The following is a 20,081-nucleotide window of genomic DNA, read 5'->3' on the forward strand; positions in this document are numbered from 1 at the left end:
ATGGAAATCGACGCTAATAGCTCTGGGAGCTATCCCACAGTGCACCACTCTGTTGATGCTCTGGACAGCAGTACAAGCTCGGATGCTCTGACCAGCCACACAGGAAAAGCCCCGGGAAAATTTGAATTGGAATTCCTTTTCCTGTCTGGCCAGTTTAAATCTCATTTCCTGTCTGGACATCGTGGCGATCACAGCAGCACTGGCAACGATGCAGAGCTCTCCAGCAGTGATGGCCGTGCAGTCTGTGAATAGAAAGAGGGCCCCAGCATGGACTGATCGGGAAGTCTTGGATCTCATCGCTGTGTGGGGCGATGAGTCCGTGCTTTCTGAGCTGCGCTCCAAGAAACGGAATGCAAAGATCTATGAGAAGATCTCAAAAGACATGTCAGAGAGAGGATACAGCCGGGATGCAACGCAGTGCCGCGTGAAAATCAAGGAGCTGAGACAAGGCTACCAGAAGACCAAAGAGGCAAACGAACGCTCCGGATCCCATCCCCAGACATCCCGTTTCTACGAGGCACTGCATTCCATCCTCGGTGCGGCCGCCACCACTACCCCACCACTGACCGTGGACTCTGAGAATGGGATACTCTCCATGGCCGGTTCCTCGGACATGTTAGGGGACGGGGAAGATGAGGAAGGAGATGAGGAGGGCGAGGCAGTCGGCAGCGCTCACAACGCTGATTTCCCCGACAGCCAGGATCTCTTCATCACCCTTACAGAGATCCCCTACGAAGCGTCCCCAGCCGTTACCCCGGACACAGAATCTGGGGAAGGATCAGCCAGTAAGTGTTGTAAACATCTAAACATTTATTTTTAACAGAACAGGAATATTAACAATTAAAAGAATGGGTTGTTCATGATTACTGTGCCCTAGGCGCTTAACGGTTTAGTCATGGGCAGTGCAAGTTTTGAAAAAAAATCTAGCAATGTGCTGGACAATCACGGAAAACCAGACAAGCCGCTCTACTGTTTATTCCCTGCTACTGCAGCTACAGTAAAATGCGGTCTATATGTGCGGGGATAGAGCAGTAATCCTCCTGGGACATCTCGATGAAGCTCTCCTGGAGGTAATTGGAAAGCCGTTGCATGAGGTTCCTGGGGAGAGCGGCCTTATTGGGTCCTCCGAAGTATGACACATTGCCGCGCCACGAGACTATCAAGTACTCGGGAACCATTGCTCTGCACAGCAGGGCGGCATACGGCCCTGGTCTTTGGAGGCTTTCCCGGAGCATTCTCTCTCTCTCGCTCTCAGAGATCCTCATCAGGGTGATGTCGCCCATGGTGACCTGCTTTGAATTAGGTAGGGGAATGTTAGTGTTGGGACTGCTTGCTCGTTCCTTTACAGAACTGTAACCGCTGGTTTGCAGCCACGCGGTGGAGGCGGGAGAGGGGCAGCCGAAAGGGATCGTTCCCGGGGACAGCCGCGAGGGGGTGGGACAGGGGCAGAGTTCCCGCTTGCTGGATTGCTGGCAGCAGGGACTGACATTGCTTTAAATGTGAAATGAGGCCAGTGGTAATGTGGCAGTTTAAAACTTTTATAAGTCTACGGCTTACCATGTCTGCCTGCAACAGAAATTCCGTTGTGCTGCCCCGCTTCTCAAATGTGCTGTGCAAGACCCCAGGCACTGAATGCGAAGGCCGAGAATTCGACCTTGTGCTGAGTGCGCATGTGATAGGTGCTGTGCATGGTCTTGTTCACAGAGAGAGACTATGTTCTTTGTTCACAACTACATTTATCTTTCTGAGGAATTCACTCCCTTTTTCCCATTTCCTCAGCCCCATCTGCGACTGTCTCAGAAGCTAGCCTGGCATCACACTCCCAGAGGCTAGCGCGGATTAGGCGTAGGAAGAAGAGGACACGGGAGGACATGTTCTCTGAACTTATGGCCTGTTCCCAAGCCCAGGCAGCACAGCAGACCCAGTGGCGGGAGAAATTGACCCAAATGCACCAAGCAAACATGAATCGGGAGGAGAGGTGGCGGCAGGAAGACCAGCAGGCGACTCAAACGCTGCTTGGACTACTGAGGGAGCAAACAGACACGCTCCGGCGCCTTGTGGATGTTCTGCAGGAACGGAGGCAGGAGGACAGAGCCCCGCTGCAGTCCATCTCTAACCGCCCTCCCCCGCCACCAAGTCCCATACCCACCTCACCCAAAGTGCAAAGAAGGAGAGGCGGCAGAGTCCCTGCTAACTCTCACTCCACCCCTGCAGAGAGCTCTAGTAGCAGAAGGCTCTCATTCCCCAAAATTTGAAAAGTTCTTTCCTTCCCGCCTGACACAAGCCCCCGTCCAAGTTTCACCTCCCAGTTCCATGTGTAGTTGATAATAAAAAATACGTTTCTGTTAACTACTGTTTCAATCATGTTCTTTTGGAGGAGGAGGGGAAAGGGAGTTGGTAATTGGACAGGACAGTCACCTTTGGCAGGGTACATAGGCGGGGGCAGGCACAGCAGCAGGGCACATACACAGTGCAGTGATGCAGTGACTAGTTACCCTGGTTAGTCTGGGAGGTTGTTTTCATGTTATGTGGTGGGGGGTGGGTTGCTCTGTGACTTTGTGGCGGGGGAGGGCAGTTACAGATCTTAAGCGGCGGTCCTTATGCAGGATCACAGAGCCACGCAGCAGGGGATCTGTAACCGTCCTCCCCCTGCCACAAAGTCACATAGCCCTCCCATACACACAGTCCCGATCAGGAGGGGTGACAGGCTCCGTTGAAACAACCATCCCACCGCAGCGGAGCCCGTCAATCCTTGAGTTTAGAAGCTTCATTCGCGTCACTACACTACACCCGCTCTGCACCACAGTCTGCGTCCCAGTTTTAAAAAATTCCCGCGAAAACAGTATTAAAGAAAACGGTGTGCATTAACAAAGTAGAACTATTTTTATTTCGAGACGTGTGTTGGAAGGGGGGTGAAGGGGGTATGTAACTGGATAGGATAGTCAACATTAACTGGGTAAAGAAACTGGGGCAGGTTCAGCTTCTCTGTACACAAACTTTAAAGTCACAGGTTACCCTGCTCACTCAGGAACTTTGCTTTCAAAGCCTCCCGGATGCACAGCGCTTCCCGCTGGTCTCTTCTAATCGTCCGGCTGTCTGGCTGTGCGTAATCAGCAGCCAGGCTATTTTCCTCAACCTCCCACCCCGCCATAAAGGTCTCCCCCTTGCTCTCACAGAGATTGTGGAGCACACAGCAAGCTGCTATAACAATGGGGATATTGGTTTCGCTGAGATCACAGCGAGTCAGTAAGCTTCTCCATCTCCCCTTGAGACGGCCAAAAGCACACTCCACCACCATTCTGCACTTGCTCAGCCGGTAGTTGAAGAGTTCTTTTTCGGTGTCCAGGGCGCCAGTATAGGGCTTCATGAGCCAGGGCATTAGCGGGTAGGCTGGGTCCCCGAGGATGACTATAGGCATCTCCACATCCCCAAGAGTTATTTTGTGGTCCGGGAAGTAAATACCTTGTTGCAGCCGTCTAAACAGACCAGAGTTCCTGAAAACACGAGCGTCATGAACCTTGCCCGGCCATCCCACGTAGATGTTGGTAAAACGTCCCCTGTGGTCCACCAGTGCTTGCAGCACCATGGAAAAATAGCCCTTTCGGTTAATGTACTGGGTAGCCTGGTGTTCCGGTGCCAGGATAGGGATGTGAGTTCCATCTATGGCCCCACCGCAGTTTGGGAATCCCATCGCTGCGAAGCCATCTATGATCGCCTCCACGTTTCCCAGGGTCACTACCTTTGGCAGCAGTACATCAACGATTGCCTTCGCTACTTGCATCACAACAACCCCCACGGTAGATTTGCCCACCCCAAACTGGTTCGCGACTGACCGGTAGCTGTCTGGCGTTGCAAGCTTCCAGAGGGCTATGGCCACTCGCTTCTGTACACTCAGTGCAGCTCGCAACCGGGTGTCATTGCGCTTCAGGGCAGGGGACAGCAACTCACAAAGTTCCAGGAAAGTTCCCTTCCGCATGCGAAAGTTTCGCAGCCACTGGGATTCATCCCAGACCTGCAGCACTATGCGGTCCCACCACTCAGTGCTTGTTTCCCGTGCCCAGAATCGCCGTTCCACGGCATCAACATGACCCATTGCCATCGTGATGTCCTCGGCGCTGGATCCCCTGCTTTCTGAGAGGTCTGTGCTACTCTCAGACTTCAGGACATCACCGCGGTGCCGTAGCCTCCTCGCCTGACTTTTCTGCATCTGCCTCAGGGAAACCTGTATGATAAGCTGTGAGGCGTTGAGAGCGGCCACAACTGCAGCGATGGTCGCAGCGTGCTCCATGCTCGCAGTGCTGTGGCGTCCGCGCTGTCAATGACTGGAAAAGTGCGCGAACTGATTTCCCGCCGGCGCTTTCAGGGAGGGAGGGCGGGAGTGATGGACGGATGACGACAGTTACCCAAAAGCACCCTCGACACATTTTGTTACCCAGAAGGCATTGCCGGCTACACCCAGAATTCCAATGGGCAGAGGGGACTGCGGGAACTGTGGGATAGCTGACCAGAGTGCACCGCTTCGAATGTCGACGCTTTCACCGTTAGTGTGGACTCACAAAGTCGAATTACTGTCCTTAGTGTGGACACACACGTTCGACTTTGCAATATCGATTCCAAAAATTCGATGCAAGTAAATTTGAACTACTCTCGTAGTGTAGACAAGGCCTAGGACTAGAAGGGACCTCATTAGATCATCTATCCAGTCCCTTGCACTGAGGCAGGACTTAGTGTTATCTAGATCATCCCCGATAAGTGTGTGTCTAACCTGTTCTTAAACACCTGTAATGATGGAGATTCCACAACCTGCCTAGGTAATTTGTTTCAGTGCTTAACTGCTCTTACAGTTAGGAAGCTTTTCGTAATGTCTAACCCAGGGGTAGGCAACCTATGGCACATGTGCCAAGAGTTGCAGGCAAGCTTATTTTCAGTGGCACTCATATTGCCTGGGTCCTAGCCACCGGTCCAGGGTGGCTCTGCATTTTAATTTAATTTTAAATGAAGCTTCTTAAACATTTTAAAAACCTTATTTACTTTATATACAATAATAGTTTAGTTATATATTAGACTTATAGAAAGAGACCTTCTAAAAACGTTAAAATGTATGACTGGCACGCAAAACCTTAAATCAGAGTGAATAAATGAAGACTTGGCACACCACTTCTGGAAGGTTGTCGACCCCTGGCCTAACCTAACCTAAATGTCTCTTGCTGCAATTTAAGCCCATTATGTCTTATCCTGTCCTCAGTGGTTAAGATGAACACCTTGTCACCCTCCTCTTTGTAATACTTATGTACTTGAAGACTGTTATGTCCACCCTCTATCTTCTCTATTCCAGACTAAAAAAACTGGGTTTGTTTAATCTTTCCCTGTAGTTAATGTTTTCTAGATCTTTAATCATTTTTGTTGCTCTCCTCTGGACTCTTTCCAATTTGTCCACATCTTTCCAAAAGTGTGGTGCCCAGAACTGGCCAGAGTGCTCCAGTGGAGGCCTTATCAGTGCTGAGTAGTAGTAGAATTACTTCTCATGCCTAAGGCTACGTTTTAGACACAGGTGGTGTGGTTTTTTAAGTAAAAGTTATGGACAGGTCATGGGCAATAAACAATTATTCACAGTCGGTGACCTGTCCATGACTTGTACTATATTACCCTGACTAAATCTTGGGTGGGAGGCACCACAGGTGCTCACGGATGGGGGCAGTTGGTGGGGCTGGCAGGCTCCCTGGAAGCGGTGACATATCCCTCCCTCAGCTCCTAGCTCCGCACGCTGCCTCCACTTGCAGGCACCACCCCTTGGCCATGGTTCCCAGATAATGGGAGCTGTGGAGCCAGCGCTTGGGGCGGGGGCAGCACATGGAGCTAGGAGCTGAGGGAGGAACTTGTCGCCCCTCCTGGAGAGCCCCCCAAGATAGAGCCCTCACCTCCCCCCCCCCCCCCAGCACCCAAACTCCTAGCCCTGAGCCCCTTCCTACGCCCAAACTCCTGCTGCTACTTGGTGGGAAGGAGTCGTGGTGGTGCCGGTGGCCCAAGACTGCCCTAGCAGCAGCTGATGTGGCTGGCCCAGGGGCTGCCTGATGAGCTGCTGCCTGAGCTGCTGTGGCTGGCCCAGGGGCTGCCTGAGCAGCTCAGGCAGCCCCTGGGCCAGCCGCACCAGCCACTGCAGAAGTCACAGAGGTCCTGAAAAGTTACGGAATCCATGACTTCTTTGACAAACTCACAGCCTTACTCGTGTCTTTCTTACAACACTCGTGTTAGTACATTCCAGAATGGTGTGTGTTTGTGTTTGTGTTTTTTTGCTACAGTATTTTTCTATTTAGTTTGTGATTTCCCCTATAACCTCAAGATGCTTTTCAGCAGTGCTCCTTCCTAGGCAGTCATTTTCCATTTTGTATCTGTGCAATTGATTGCTCCTTCCTAAGTAGAGTACTTTGCATCTGTCCATATTGAATTGCATCCTATTGATTTTCACACAATTTCTCCAGTTTGTAAAGGTAATTTTGAATTCTAATCCTGTCCTCCAAAGCTCTTGCAACCCCTGCCAGCTTGGTATCCTCTACTAACTTTAAGTGTGCTCTTTGCCATTATCTAAATCATTTATGAAGATATTGAATAGAACTGGACCCAGGACAGTTCTCTGCAGGACCCCACTCAATATGCCTTTCCAGTTTAACTATGAACAAGAGAACTGCTGAATACAGTTTTTTCAACCAGTTGTGCACCCACCTTATAGTAGGTTTGACTAGGCTATATTTCCCTAGTCTGCTTATGAGTAGGGTGACCATATGTCCCGTTTTGGCTGGGACAGTCCTTTTTTAAGCCCTATACTGGCCGTCCTGATTTTTTTGGCAAAACTGCATTTTGCCAGAAAGATGGGGTGTGACCTAGTGGGACACGGAGGAATGTGGGGGGAGGGGGAGCAGCAATACCAGCCCTACATGGGAGGGAGGGCTCAGGAGAGTGGCTTAGGCCAGGCCAGCCCTGAGTGGCCAGGTGGCAGGGGGTCTTGGGCCAGCCCTGCCTGCGGAGAGGGAGAAGGGGGCATTGGGCTCTGGCCCTCCATTTTCCCTTTGGGAAAATATGGTCACCCTAGTTATGAGAAGATCATGTGAGACCATATCAAAAGCCTTATTAAAGTTGAGATATATCACGTCTACTGCTTCCCCCATCCACAAGGTTTGTTCCTCTGTCAAAGGAGGATATCAGGTTGACTTGATGCAGGGGCGTGTGCAAGAATTAAAAATTTGACAACTTTTGGAGGGGCATGTTCTGTGTCCCCACCGCAGCCACGGGTTTGGAAGAAGTGGCAGCTCCCTGCTGTGGCCCTGGCCCGTGCCTCTGCTTGCCTCCCCTTGAGCATGTCCCAGCTTGATGTGATTTGTTCTTGATAAATCCATGTTAACTGTTACTTATCTCTCTCTTTTTTTTTTTTTTTTTTTTTAAAGGTGCTTACAAATTGGTTGTTTGCTCCATTATCTTTGTGGTACCAAAGTTAAGTGGACTGGTCTATATTTTCCTGGCTTGTCCTTATTCCCCTTTTAATAGATAGGTATTATGTTTGGCCTTTTTCAGTCCTCTGAGATCTCTCCCATCCTCCATGAGTTCTCAGATATAATCACTAATGGCTCAGAGATGTCTTCAGTTAGTTTAAGTATTTTAGGATGTATTTTGTCAGGACCTGTCAACTTGAAGACTCTAACTTGTCTAAGTAATTCTTAATGGGTTCTTTCCGTATTTTAGCCTCCCATCCTACCCCCTTTATACAGATGTTCGCTATGTTAGTTGTTTGATCACTGCTAACCTTTTTGATGAAAAGTGAAACAAAAAAAAGCGTTTAGCATTTCGGCCGTTGCTGCATTTTCTACTGTCTTTCCCTCCTTTTTGAGTAATCGGCTTACCCTGTCCTTGGGCTTCCTCTCACTACTAATGTATTTTGTAAAATGTAGTCTTGTTTTGTTACCCTTTGTGTCCATATCTAATTTAATCTGATTTTGTGCCTTGGTCTTTCTAATTTGTCCCTCAAGCTACATGGGGGAAAGAGTGCTCTGCAAGGGTTGTGGTGCAGCTGACTAGGGGAAAAATCTCTCAAATTCTCCCACACTTTTCCACAGGTTTGGGGTCATTGTATATCTCACTACTGAGGGTTAGCAGGGAAGCAAGGGTATGTCTGCTACATGCTTGTGGCTTCCAGCCTGGTCCCTATGCTACTCACCTGTGTGCTGCTTTGGTCCTTTCACAAGTGATTGCCGAATGGCACAGGAAAGTTTCCTACAATGGGGGAAAACAAAGCAGCTCTTCCAAAGAACCTTCGGCAAAAGATTGTCGAGTACCTCCAGGAAACTTTCCTAGAGATCTCTCTGGAGGATTCCCATGAGATCTTGGCGTGCATCAACACCCTGTTCTGCTGTACTGATTAGCTGCACAGAGAAATATACAGCACACAGAAACACAGCCAGCCTTGTACATTTCTATACCCTGAACCCACCTCTGCACTACACAAACCACTTACCAGGTGTGTCCTTGCCTGCTTCTTGCTCACCGGAGAGCAACTGCTGAGACTGGCTAGACACCTTCAGAGTGGTGAAGAGTTCCTGGCTGACTGCCCCACTGGGCGACCCAGCCAGGAACTCCTCATCATCATCTGACTCTAACTCTTCATCAGTGCAGGGATACTGTTCAAAAGCAATGGGTAACTTGGATTAGAAAAGGGAAATGTAAAACCTGAGGTTGTCTGTTTTTCTGTATATCTTGTATGTTTGCTTTCCCTTTATATTTCATCTTTGAATCTGTGGTTACATAAACTTTATTTTTGCCACAAGCAGGTCTCTGGTGTGCTAACTATGAAGTGTGAGTGCCAAAGCACACTGATAACTGTGGGGGCTGGTTTCACATGTTTGGGGGTTATGAACTAGAGCGGAATGATCTGAGTGTCTTTGTACTTAAGAACTCCAGGGAGGACACATTTGGTAAACTTCGGACACTTTGGGACTGGATGGGCTGTTTATGTCACACTGCAAGGAGTGACTAGGCTGATGAGAGTCGGGGCAAAACCTGGTGTTTGTGGGCTGGCTACTGGTGTCAGAGATTGGAATCATAGTTGCACAGTATTAAGGCCCCAAGGTTACAGAGCAGGAGGTGACATAGCCACTTAGTGGTTTGGGTGGTTCCCAGGACATCAGTCATTGCCACAAACAGTGACACAGAAGAGCATCCTCATCTTTCTGATAGACTGCAACCAAAAGGTTTCTGGACAGAACTCCAGTTCTTATGTCTCAGCACTTGGATGTCAGGTGGATAGGCACTTTGGAAATGTTTGGATATAGCAAATGTTCAGGAGAGAATGCTTGTCTCTCTGTGTTGGCTAACCTCATTTCCAAGCAAATTTATGGGAAGAATGGTCCTGTGGCTGAAGTACAGATCTATAGCTGTTCTGTTCTCTGCAACTGATTTGCTGTGATTGTGGGCAAGTCAGTTATCAACTTGGTTGGTTATAATTGGGTTAATACTTTTCTTACAGATGTTGAGAAGCTTAATTATTGATAAAATGCTATGAGATTCTGAAATGGGGAAGGTTAAAAAACAGTTTGGCCAGTAGTTTTATTCACCACACTTTAAGAAACTGCTTAAACATGTTTGGTTTTGAGTATCATAGTAGCAAAACATTGCTGATTTTGTTGCTTACTGTCCCCATGGAGTGAACTAGAATTCCAGTGTTAAATTGCTCTGGTTAAAGTGAAGGAGTATATCTGCTGTTTGCATTTGTTATAAACACTTTATCTGTAGGTTTAAAAACACTGTGTCAGTAATCCTCCTTTCAGTCAGTTGCTTTGTTTATTGCCACACACTATCATATGTCCGTTACACTTAAGTGTTTTTTTTTTAACTTCATTTTTTTCAGATAATGAAGCAAGATAATAACTTAAATGCCACTAAAACAACAGCAAAAGCTGTCTTTCTAAAAGCTATCTATACAATACTGGCTTTGAAATAAATAAATAAAACCCCCAAACTGACTGTATATACTAGAGAGAATTATTCTTTCTGAGCGGGAAAGAATGGGCTATATAGTCCTGTGAGTAGTGTTTTCTTTATGTAGCATATTGAGGAAGCGACTTGAATAAAACTTAAACAATGAAAGTCAAGTGCAGTTGGCCTGTTTTCAGTTTTTTAGCTGAGTTGACAGGATTTTTTTTTTTTTTCAGTACCAAGTTTGGACTTCATTTTTCTACAAGAGGATTAGAAGCTGATATTGGGGAAACAAATGTTTTGTTTGTAAGCAACACCTATATATGTGTAGTAGAACTTAATCTTCTGAAATACAGGCTTCCTGTGTTATGAAGAAACTCACAGAATGACTGAAGATATTCTAAACTTTAGATGCCATTATGCATAATATATAAATTTAAGGGGGTGAAATTGCAAATACTTACAATCCAGAATGATCTAAACATTTAAGTGAAATCTGCATAAAGAGATTGGTAGACTAGAAGTCTTGACCTAAAAACAAATAGAAGATAAATATCAGTTTTGCAACCCATGATATGTGGGTGCCCAACGCCACTGTTTCCTCAAACTGATGTCCTACCTACATTCTTTTTCAGAAGATTAAGGTCCTTCTTTGAAATAACTAAACTGTTTTTCTTTTTTTGGGGCTGTCAAGCGATTAAAAAATTAATAGTGATTAATCGTATGATTAAACAATAATAGAATACAATTTATTTAAATATTTTTGGATTTTTTTTACATTTTTCAAATATATTTCAATTACAACACAGAATACAACATGTACAGTGCTCACTTTATATTATTTTTGATTACAAATATTTGCACTGTAAAAAAAATGAATTTTTTTAATTCACCTAATACAAGTACGTTAGTGCAATATCTTTGTCTTGGGAGTTGAACTTAATGTACAGTTATGTACCAAGAAAAAACTGCACTCAAAAACAAAACAATGTAAAACTTTAGAGCCGACAAGTCCACTCATTCCTACTACTTGTTCAGCCAGTCACTCAAGCAAGTTTGTTTACATGCAGGAGATAATGCTGCCCGCTTTTTGTTTACAGTGTTGCCTGAAAGTAAGAACAGGTGTTTCCATGGCACTGTTTTCTAGCCGGCATCGCAAGATATTTGTGTCAGATGCGCTAAAGATTCATATGTCCATTCAGGCTTCAACCACCATTCTAGAGGACACTCGTCCATGCCAATGATGGGTTCAGCTCGATGACGAGCCAAAGCGGTGTGGACTGATGCACGTTCATATTCATTTTCTGAGTCAGATGCCACAAGGGGAAGGTTGATTTTCTTTTTTGGTGGTTCAGGTTCTGTAGTTTTTTGCATCAGAGTGTTAATCTTATAACTCTTCTGAAAGCATCTCTCTCTCCCCCCCCCCCCCCTTCCCCACCTCCTCCTTCTCAGATTTTGGAAGGCATTTCAGATAATTAGACCTTGGGTTGAATGCTGTAGCTATTTTTAGTGAGATTTCTACCTTCTTTGGTAGCTTCTTTGAGGTTTGTGAAATTTGCAGTGGAAGTGTTCTTAAAATGAACATCATGTGCTGGGTCATCATTCGAGGGTAAAATAGAGCAGGAGACTTGCAATTCTCCTCCAAGGAATTCAGTCACAAATTTAATATACACATTTGTTTTTAACGAGCATCATCAGCATGGAAGCATGTCCTCTGGAATGGTGGCCAAAGCACGAAGGGGCATATGAATGTTTAGCGTATCTGGCTTTTAGCCAGCATTGCAAGGTATTTACATAAGTGCCATGCAAATTTCTGTTCTCACTTTCAGGTGACATTGAGCATTATCTCCTGTAAAGGTAAACAAACTTGTTTGTCTTCACAATTGGCTGAAGAAGAAGTAGGACTGAGTGGACTTGTAGGCTCTAAAGTTTTACATTGTTTTGTTTTTGAGTGCAGTTATGTAACAAAAATCTACATTTGTAAGTTGCACTTTCATGATAGAGATTACACTACAGTACTTGTATGAAGTCATTTGAAAAATCCTATTTCGTTCATCATTTTTACAGTGCAAATATTTGTAATAAAAATATGAAGTGAGCACTGTATACTTTGTATTCTGTGTTGTTGTAATTGAAATCCATATATTTGAAAATGTAGAAGAATATCCAAAAATATTTAATACATTTCAATTAGTACACCTCTACCCCGATATAACGCTGTCCTCGGGAGCCAAAAAAATCTTACTGCGTTATAGGTGAAACCGCGTTATATCGAACTTGCTTTGATCCGCCAGAGTGCACAGCCCCGCCCCCTCAGAGCGCTGCTTTACTGCGTTATATCCAAATTCATGTTATATAGGGTTGTGTTATATCAGGGTAGAGGTGTACTGTATTTAATAGTGTGATTAATTGCGATTAATTTTTGTCTTTATATATAAAAGACTGCAAAAATCACAAGACAAAGTTATGTCTTGTGTTAAGTTACCTGAGTGCTTCAGTGAGGGATGTCTGCTCCAACCAGCCCTACCCACCTGATGCTGCAGAGCAGCAGGGAGAGACAGGCCCCACACCGCAGAGCCCGAGGCGGGTGGTCACTGGCCTGGAGCGGCAGCAGCTGAGGGCTCCTCTCCACTCCCAGCAGCTGCCTGCCGGTGATGGGGGCAGAGAGGAGCCCTCAGCTGGCTGCTGACCAAAAGGAGCAAGCAGTGGGCTTGGGGGGAGAGGTCAGGAGGTGGAGGGGAGCCGGCAGGTGGGGCTGGGGGCAGAGAGAAGACCTTCCCTCTTAGCCCATGGCAGCTTACCATGGTTGATGTATTGAGGTCAACGGAGTGCAAATGTACATAAGAATGGCATACTGGGTCAGACCAAATGTCCATCTAGCCCAGTATCCTGTCTTCCGACTGTGGCCACTGCCAGATGCCCCAGAGGGAATGAACAGAACTGGTACTCATCAAGTGATCCATTCCCTGTCACCCATTCCCAGCTTCTGACAAACAGAGGCTAGGGACACCATCCCTGCCCATCCTGGCTAATAGCCATTGATGGACCTATCCTGAAGGAACTTATCTAGTTCTTTTTTGAACCCTGTTATAGTCTCGACCTTCGCAACATCCTCTGTCAGAGTTCCACAGGTTGATTGTGCATTGTGTGAAAAAATACTTCCTTTTGTTTGTTTTAAACCTACTGCCTATTAATTTCATTTGTTCTTGTTATGAGAAGGAATAAATAACACTTCCTTATTTACTTTCTCCACATGAGTCATGATTTTATAGACCTCAATCATCCCTTTTCGAAGCTGAAAAGTCCCGGTCTTATTAATCCCTCCTCATACGGAAGCTCTTCCATATCCCTAATAATTTTTGTTGCCCTTTTTCTGAACCTTTTCCAATTCCAATATAGGTTTTTAAAATTTAATTATATTATGGTCACTATTACCAAGCGGCCCAGATATTCACCTCTTGGACCAGATCCTATGCTCCACTTAGGACTAAATCAAGAATTGCCTCTCCTCTTTTGGATTCCAGGACTAGCTGCTGCAAGAAGCAGTCATTTAAGGTGACAAGAAACTGTATCTCTGCATCCCATCCTGAGGTGACATGTACCCAGTTGTCATAAACATACAGCTAAAGGTAGCATAAAATCCCTCCTTTACCTGTAAAAGGTTAAGAAGCTCAAATAACCTGGTTGGCGCCTGACCAAAAAGACCAATGAGGGGAGAAGAAGCTTTCAAATCTGTGGGGGAAGGTTTTTGTTTGGTCTCTCTTTGTTGCTCTCTCCGTGTCAGTGAGGAAACAGGGCAGGGAAAATACATCTCCTAAAGCCATACCTGAACTAAGCATCTAGGATTACAAATTGTAAGTAATATGAAGGAAATGCGTTAGATTGTCTGTCTTTTATTTTAGCTTGTGAATTTTCCCTGTGCTAAGAGAGAGGTTTATTCCTGTTTTTTTGTAACTTTAAAGTTTTGCCTAGAGGGGAATCCTCTGTTATAAATCTTATGACCCTGTAAAATTACCTTTCATCCTGATTTTACAGAGGTGCTTCTTTTACTTTTTTCTTTATTATAAAGTTTTGTTTTTAAGAATCTGCTTGGGTTTTTAGTCTCCTAAAACCCCAAGGGTCTGGTCTGTGCTCACTTTGGTTACCTATTCGGTTACCTCAAGCCTCCCTAGGAAAGGGGTGAAGAGGATTGGGGGGGATGTTTTGGGGAAGCAGGAACTCCAAGTGGTCCTTTTCCTGAATCTTTGTCTAACTCACTTGGTGGTGGCAGCATACCGTCCAGGGGCAAGGAAGAATTTGTGCCTTGTGGAAGTTTTTAACCTAAACTGGTGGAATATAAGATATGGGGGTCTTTCATGCGGGTCCCCACATCTGTACCCCAGAGTTCAGAGTGGGGAGGGAACCCTGACGCCAGTCAATATGGAGGTAGTTGAAATCCCTGATTGAGTTTATTTTTATAGTCTCTCTAATCTTCCTGATCATTTCAGTCACTATCACCATCCTGGTCGTGTGGTCAGTAATATATCCCTACTGCTATATTCTTATTTTTCAAGCATGGAATTACTATCCATAGAGATTCTATGATACAGTTAGGTTCATTTTAAGATTTTTACTTCATTTTATTCTATGCTTTCTTTCACACATAGTGCCACTCCCCCACCAGCACAACCTGTTCTGTCCTTCCGATATATTTTGTACACTGGTATTACTGTGTCCCATGGATTATCCTCATTCCACCAAGTTTTCTGCGATGCCTGTTGATGTAGACATTGTGTTACCCAACAACCCTCCAGCAGCAGTCCCACAATGTTCCTCCCTCTTCTTTAATGCTGTTCCATAAATTTTATTAAGGTTTTAATGTATTTACTTTTCACTTGCACAAAATTGTTTTGAAGGTTTTTTTTTAACTCAATAAAAGAGTATTGTTTGGAAAATAATTCATGTTTATTAGTTCCCAACATATACTGCAGAATGCTTGGCAATAGTGAAAGCAACCGCTTATTTGTTGTTGAACACTGATACAACTCATAGGATCAGTCACAAAGTGTAATAATCCTAAATCTACAGCAAGCACCATAAAATGAATAGGTGCATTGTCCGTGTTATATTCATTGGAGCTTGGTGCACATTTTACAATTCCTAACAGGCCCCCAAACTTCAGGGCCAAGTAGAGCACAGTCCAGTACAATGCTGTGTATTATGGTTCACTGTCAGAGTGCTCTCTCAAAGCCCCCCCGTGCTGTATAGCTCCGCATTGATGTCTTCTGATAACCCTCATATTTGGCTGTTTAAACTCAGCAGACAACTGCTCCACCTTTCATCTTGGTGGCTACTTTTTCTCCTTTGCTTCACAGATATGCAGGACACAACTGGCTGCTACAACCATTGGAATAGTTTCTCACTGAGATCCAGTCTTGTTAGTTAAATTCACCAGTGCCCTTTTATCTACCAAAAGCACATTCAGCTGTCGTTTTGCACCTGCTGAGTTGGTAGTTGACTCCTTGGTGCTCTCGAAGTGGCTGGTGTATGTTTTGATGAGCCAGGAGAGTAAGGGATGGTCTCGGTCCCTCAGGATCACAACTGGCATTTCAACTTCAGTAATGGTAATCTACTGGTCAGGAAAAAAAGACATCCCTGCTTGCAGCTTTCTGAAGAGTCCTGTGTTCTTAAAGATGCGGAAGTCTTGCGCCTTCCTTTACCAGCCCACAATCATGTTGGGGAAGCATCCCTGATGATCCACCAGCACTTGAATAACTATAGAAAAATAGCCCTTTCTGTTGATGGACTCAGTGGCAAGTTGGCCTGGTGCCAAAATTGGGATGTGTGTACTGTCTATCGCCTCACTGCAGTTTGGGAACCCTATCTCTGCAGAGCCATCCACTATATCCTGCATGTTGCCAAGAGTTGTAGTCCTGCATAGCAGGTGATGATTGATAGATTAATGGCCCTGCACGCTTGCATCACAGTGGCCCCCACAGTGAATTTTCCAATTCCAAAATTATTTCCTGCTGACTGGTAGCAATCCAGCACTGCAAGTTTCCACAGTGCGATTGCCATTTGCTTCTCCACTCTTAGTGCAGCTCTCATTCTGGTGTCCCTACACTGGAAAGCTGTGGTGAGCTTGGCACACAGATCCAGGAATGTGGCCTTATCCATCCAAAGGTTCTGCAGCCACTGTTCGTCGTTCCAGGCCCATGTTACAATGCAATCCCATCAGTCAGTGCTCATTTCTCAGGCCCAGAAGCGGCACTCCACCATTTGCAGCTGCTCTTTGAATGCCAACAACTTTGAGTTGTTCCTCGTTATGTGCCACAGCAATCTGCCCACCAGCAAATTGTCACTTTTTTTCCTGCGGCTCTTCTTGCAGCCCTGCCAATACTGGAGGATGATATGCCCTGTGCTTGCAACACTCACAATGATAGTTTAGAATTGTGCGGGCTCCATGCTTCTGTCAGAGATGGTGAACAGTAACAAGCCCGGCATTGGCTGGTGGGATTTTCAAAATAGGTCTGAAAATTATGGGATAGCGAAGGTTGCATGGTGGGAACTTGAGCTCCCAGTCACTCCTGTGTGACTCATTCCTGCCCACTGTGCATTGCCAAAATTTCCCAAAAGCCAGTGCACTGGACAGTGGTGATACCTAGGATACATCAATGGGATACCTACCCATGGTGCACTCCTGAGGAGTATGTGAAGTGGCAATAGAAGGAGCCAAGTATGCATGGGAACAAGCGATCTGCTAACTGCGGTGATATTGGGCCGTTGTAACTTGCATCGGCAAAACTTTGTAGTGTAGACATGCCCTGGTTAGGGCTTATGCTGAGGCCAGTACTAAACTGAGTCTTGCTTAGCTAGTACAAAGCTTGAGAATTCCCTTGAATGTGTGTTGCTGTTGACAACTGTGGATTCTGCTCTTTCATGCTTTGGTGCTCACAATTCTACTGGGCAGGGAGGAGGTCAGGTGGGGAGGAACAAAACTAAGAAGTATTGCCCTCTTTTCAGTATTGTAGATGTGCCAGATGATTGCTACCTTTTTTTCCCACTACAGGTTGGGTGTTGACACAGACATCTTCAAATTAACTGTTAGGGATATTTTGACTTAAATAATCTTCAGTGCTTTTCCAGTATAAAATTCTTAGCTATAACCTCATGTTGAAGTATTCTCTTCCTATAATTCTTCAGAATCATATTGCCTAGTTGATAAGTTTTGTTTCATGTTCTAGTTGGTTAAAGAGTAATGTTAGGATTTATTTGAAGTCAATATTATAATGCATTTTGAAGCTTTTCCTTCAAGTAGGTTGATCCTGAAGAGAGCAGACCTAGCGAGGTGGTTGAGAGCAAATTCTGTAATGCTGTTAGAAGTCATCTGAAAGTTATTTGTGTGGTGTGCAAACCTTGTATTTGCTTTAAGATTTCAAAGACTCTATCTCTAGGACAACTAAATTATCAGTGTGTGTTGTGATATTCTTTCTTATTTTTGCTTTGAGGAAAGTACTGGCCATGATTTCAAAAGCTTTGTTTGAGATGGTGCGGGCAAGTCTGGGGAATGCTGTACATAACTTACTTTCTAAAATTATTTTTAACAGCTTGCTTTTACACGAGATGGACTCTGTGGCTTGTGGAATGAAATGGTGAAAGATGGTGAAATTGTATACACTGGAACAGAATTAGCACAAAGTGGTGAACTACCTCTAAGAAAAGGTAAGATTTCCCCCCCCCCCCCGCTTTTTTTAAATTTCATCCTGATGTGACCGAAGCACTGATTTTGTAATATTACAAACCCTCAGTTCTTAATCAAATGTAACTAACTTCCCTTTATACTGTTAGTGCTCTTGAATAAATAGGAGGGAGCTACTTACTAGGATTTATAGGCTACTGCTTCCTCCAATCTGTTCCATTGCTTTTTTTGGCCTTTTAGGAATGCAGCTGTTTTCTGTTGGCCTCAGAGGAGACCTTAATTTTCAGAAATGATGACTTATTATATTATAGTGTTTTAAAAAAACCTCATCCTCAGGGTGCAGGGCAGACGCAATGTGTGTGGGGTTACTACTCCTTCGCCCTCGCCCCGGCGCAGGGCAGAGGCTGGCTGCTGTTGAGACTTGCCACCAACTTCTCCTCTCCTCACACAAGTCTGGGCTCGACAAAACCACCATGGAGCTTCTCCTGGGCAGGCAGGGCATATGCCAGCGGGGCGCCAGACTCCCACGCCATGCTGCAGATTGGATGGTGCTTACACCTGCTCTCGGCAGCATCCACAGTGCCTCTCTCCCACGCACCTCCCCTATCTCTAGCCCTCAGTGCCCAGTATCTGCCCCCTCCCCTGCACACAGCTGGCTCCTGCCCCCTCCACCAGTGCACTTTCGTGCTGTAAAGGATTACATATTGCTCATGTTTGTCAATACATGTACTTTTTGTATTAAAATAATTCATATCTGAAACTTCTGGAATATACAGCTTTGAAAATTTTTGAAATCGCTCTGTTTTCATTGCTGGAAAACACTGCCCATATCTATAATGTCTGGTTTCACTTCCTGCACCAGCGGTTCAAGTTCCTCCATTTTGTTAAGGGAATAATGTCTGCTTATTATTTAAAGAAGTTATCCAGACACTTGAGTTTAAACACATTGGATTAGATAAAACAATAAAACAAGTTTATTAGCTACAAAGATTTTCAGTGAGTATGAGTGAAGAGGCATTAAAGTCAGAAATGGTTACAAGAAAAATAAAGATAAAATGTTTACCAGTGTCGTCTTAAGAAACTATCTTAGTTGCAAAGCAAACTTTCTCACCACATGCTCTAGCAGATTACTGACCAAATTGTCAGGTCGGGACTCCTCCCTTAGAATCCAATGGCTATTTCCTTTTGTCTTCTCAGGTGCGGAGAATGATGTGGGCAGTGGGAGAGAGGGATGTCTTGGGGTGTTTGCTACTGCTTTTTATAGTTTGTCTTCCTCTTGAAAACATTTCCAGCTGGGAGGAAGGCAACAAGCAGTCATTGTGAAAGGAAACTCCATGTTGTTTATTTGCTAAAAAGTAGATTTTTTTTTTTTTTTTTTTTTGCCCCTGCCCTCTTTCTTGCCAAAGAATGGCCACTTAGCAGGTAATGGTCCATCACCCTTATTTTACATCTGGCTGAGGCATCTACTTGCCCTTTGTCTCTGAGGAACTAGTTTGGCCACTCTCCAGACTTATCTGGAAAACCTACTTTTAGTCATGATCTCTGTTTATGTTCATAACTTTACATGTAATGCTGCTATGTGCATTTTGCAATGATATTGATCAGCAAGTTGAGCTTTTAAATGAAAGGCATACCTTGTACAAACATTATTACAATAATGTGTAGGGTGTGAACGCGGGTATATTCTGTCACAATTGTAATATCCTATTATTATTGGATAACAAGAAATCCGGGTCAATGTATGCAGATTTTTCTGTAGTATGCGAGATAATCAGCTTTATGCTTTTTTGTCCTGTCTTTGGTACATAACGTGGGTTGCCTCTTTTCTCCATAACTTCTTGAAAGTCTGAATATAGTGTTTTTAGAAAGTAGGCTGACGACATTGCATCACCAACCGAAAGGTCAAATCCAGATGTAATCATTGCTGTGGGTGGTTCCAGAAAGGCTGTCAGATCTCAAAAATCCTTTACACAATAACTTGCTGTGGGGTGTCGATCCTTCTACTACTATTCAGACCAAGTGCATTTGATGCTGCAGTATTCTACAGGTTGGCCCAGCAGCTGGCCCAGCTGTCTGCACTGGAAAGAGATCTTGTTGATGTATGAGGCCCCCCCTGCTCTTCTCTTGTTCACCTGACCTAGCTGTGTTAACTGTGTTCAGTGGCTCCGATGCGCTTGGATACTCAGATGGCAGTAGACAGTTGCATTGTTAGCCTGGATGGTGGGAAGCCACCTGCTTTCCTATTTGATAGCTCAACTTCTTAGAGGCTATGAAGCAAAGCTTATTCAACAGGTTCTATAGTTAGTCTACTCTTTAGTAGGATAGTAAGTTTAACTGTTCTAGTTTAAAAAAAAAATAAAAATCCCCCCCCCCCCCCCCCGTTTTCCTTGTTTGGGGTTTCTTTCTCTATTCCCAGTACCAAGATATGCCCCAGTCACCAGGT

General features: G+C 45.0%; 2 protein-coding genes across 3 annotated transcripts in view; both read left to right on the forward strand.

Moving 5' to 3' along the window:
• Nucleotides 1–20,081, forward strand: part of HERC2 (HECT and RLD domain containing E3 ubiquitin protein ligase 2) — a 211,145-nt gene that overhangs the window by 11,909 nt on the left and 179,155 nt on the right. For both annotated transcript variants that reach the window (XM_054009114.1, XM_054009124.1), the window contains exon 3: nucleotides 17,547–17,661. In XM_054009114.1, coding sequence (XP_053865089.1) covers nucleotides 17,547–17,661 — 115 coding nt within the window. The remainder of the gene's footprint in view (nucleotides 1–17,546; nucleotides 17,662–20,081) is intronic.
• LOC128826073 (uncharacterized) lies at nucleotides 503–2,349 on the forward strand. The gene is made up of 2 exons (XM_054009137.1): nucleotides 503–1,303; nucleotides 1,780–2,349. Exons 1-2 carry the CDS (start codon nucleotides 1,090–1,092, stop codon nucleotides 2,253–2,255), a joined length of 690 nt encoding a protein of 229 aa, XP_053865112.1. The 5' UTR covers nucleotides 503–1,089; the 3' UTR covers nucleotides 2,256–2,349.

This window comes from Malaclemys terrapin, chromosome 1 (assembly GCF_027887155.1).
Source record: "Malaclemys terrapin pileata isolate rMalTer1 chromosome 1, rMalTer1.hap1, whole genome shotgun sequence".
Lineage (NCBI taxonomy): Eukaryota > Metazoa > Chordata > Testudines > Emydidae > Malaclemys > Malaclemys terrapin.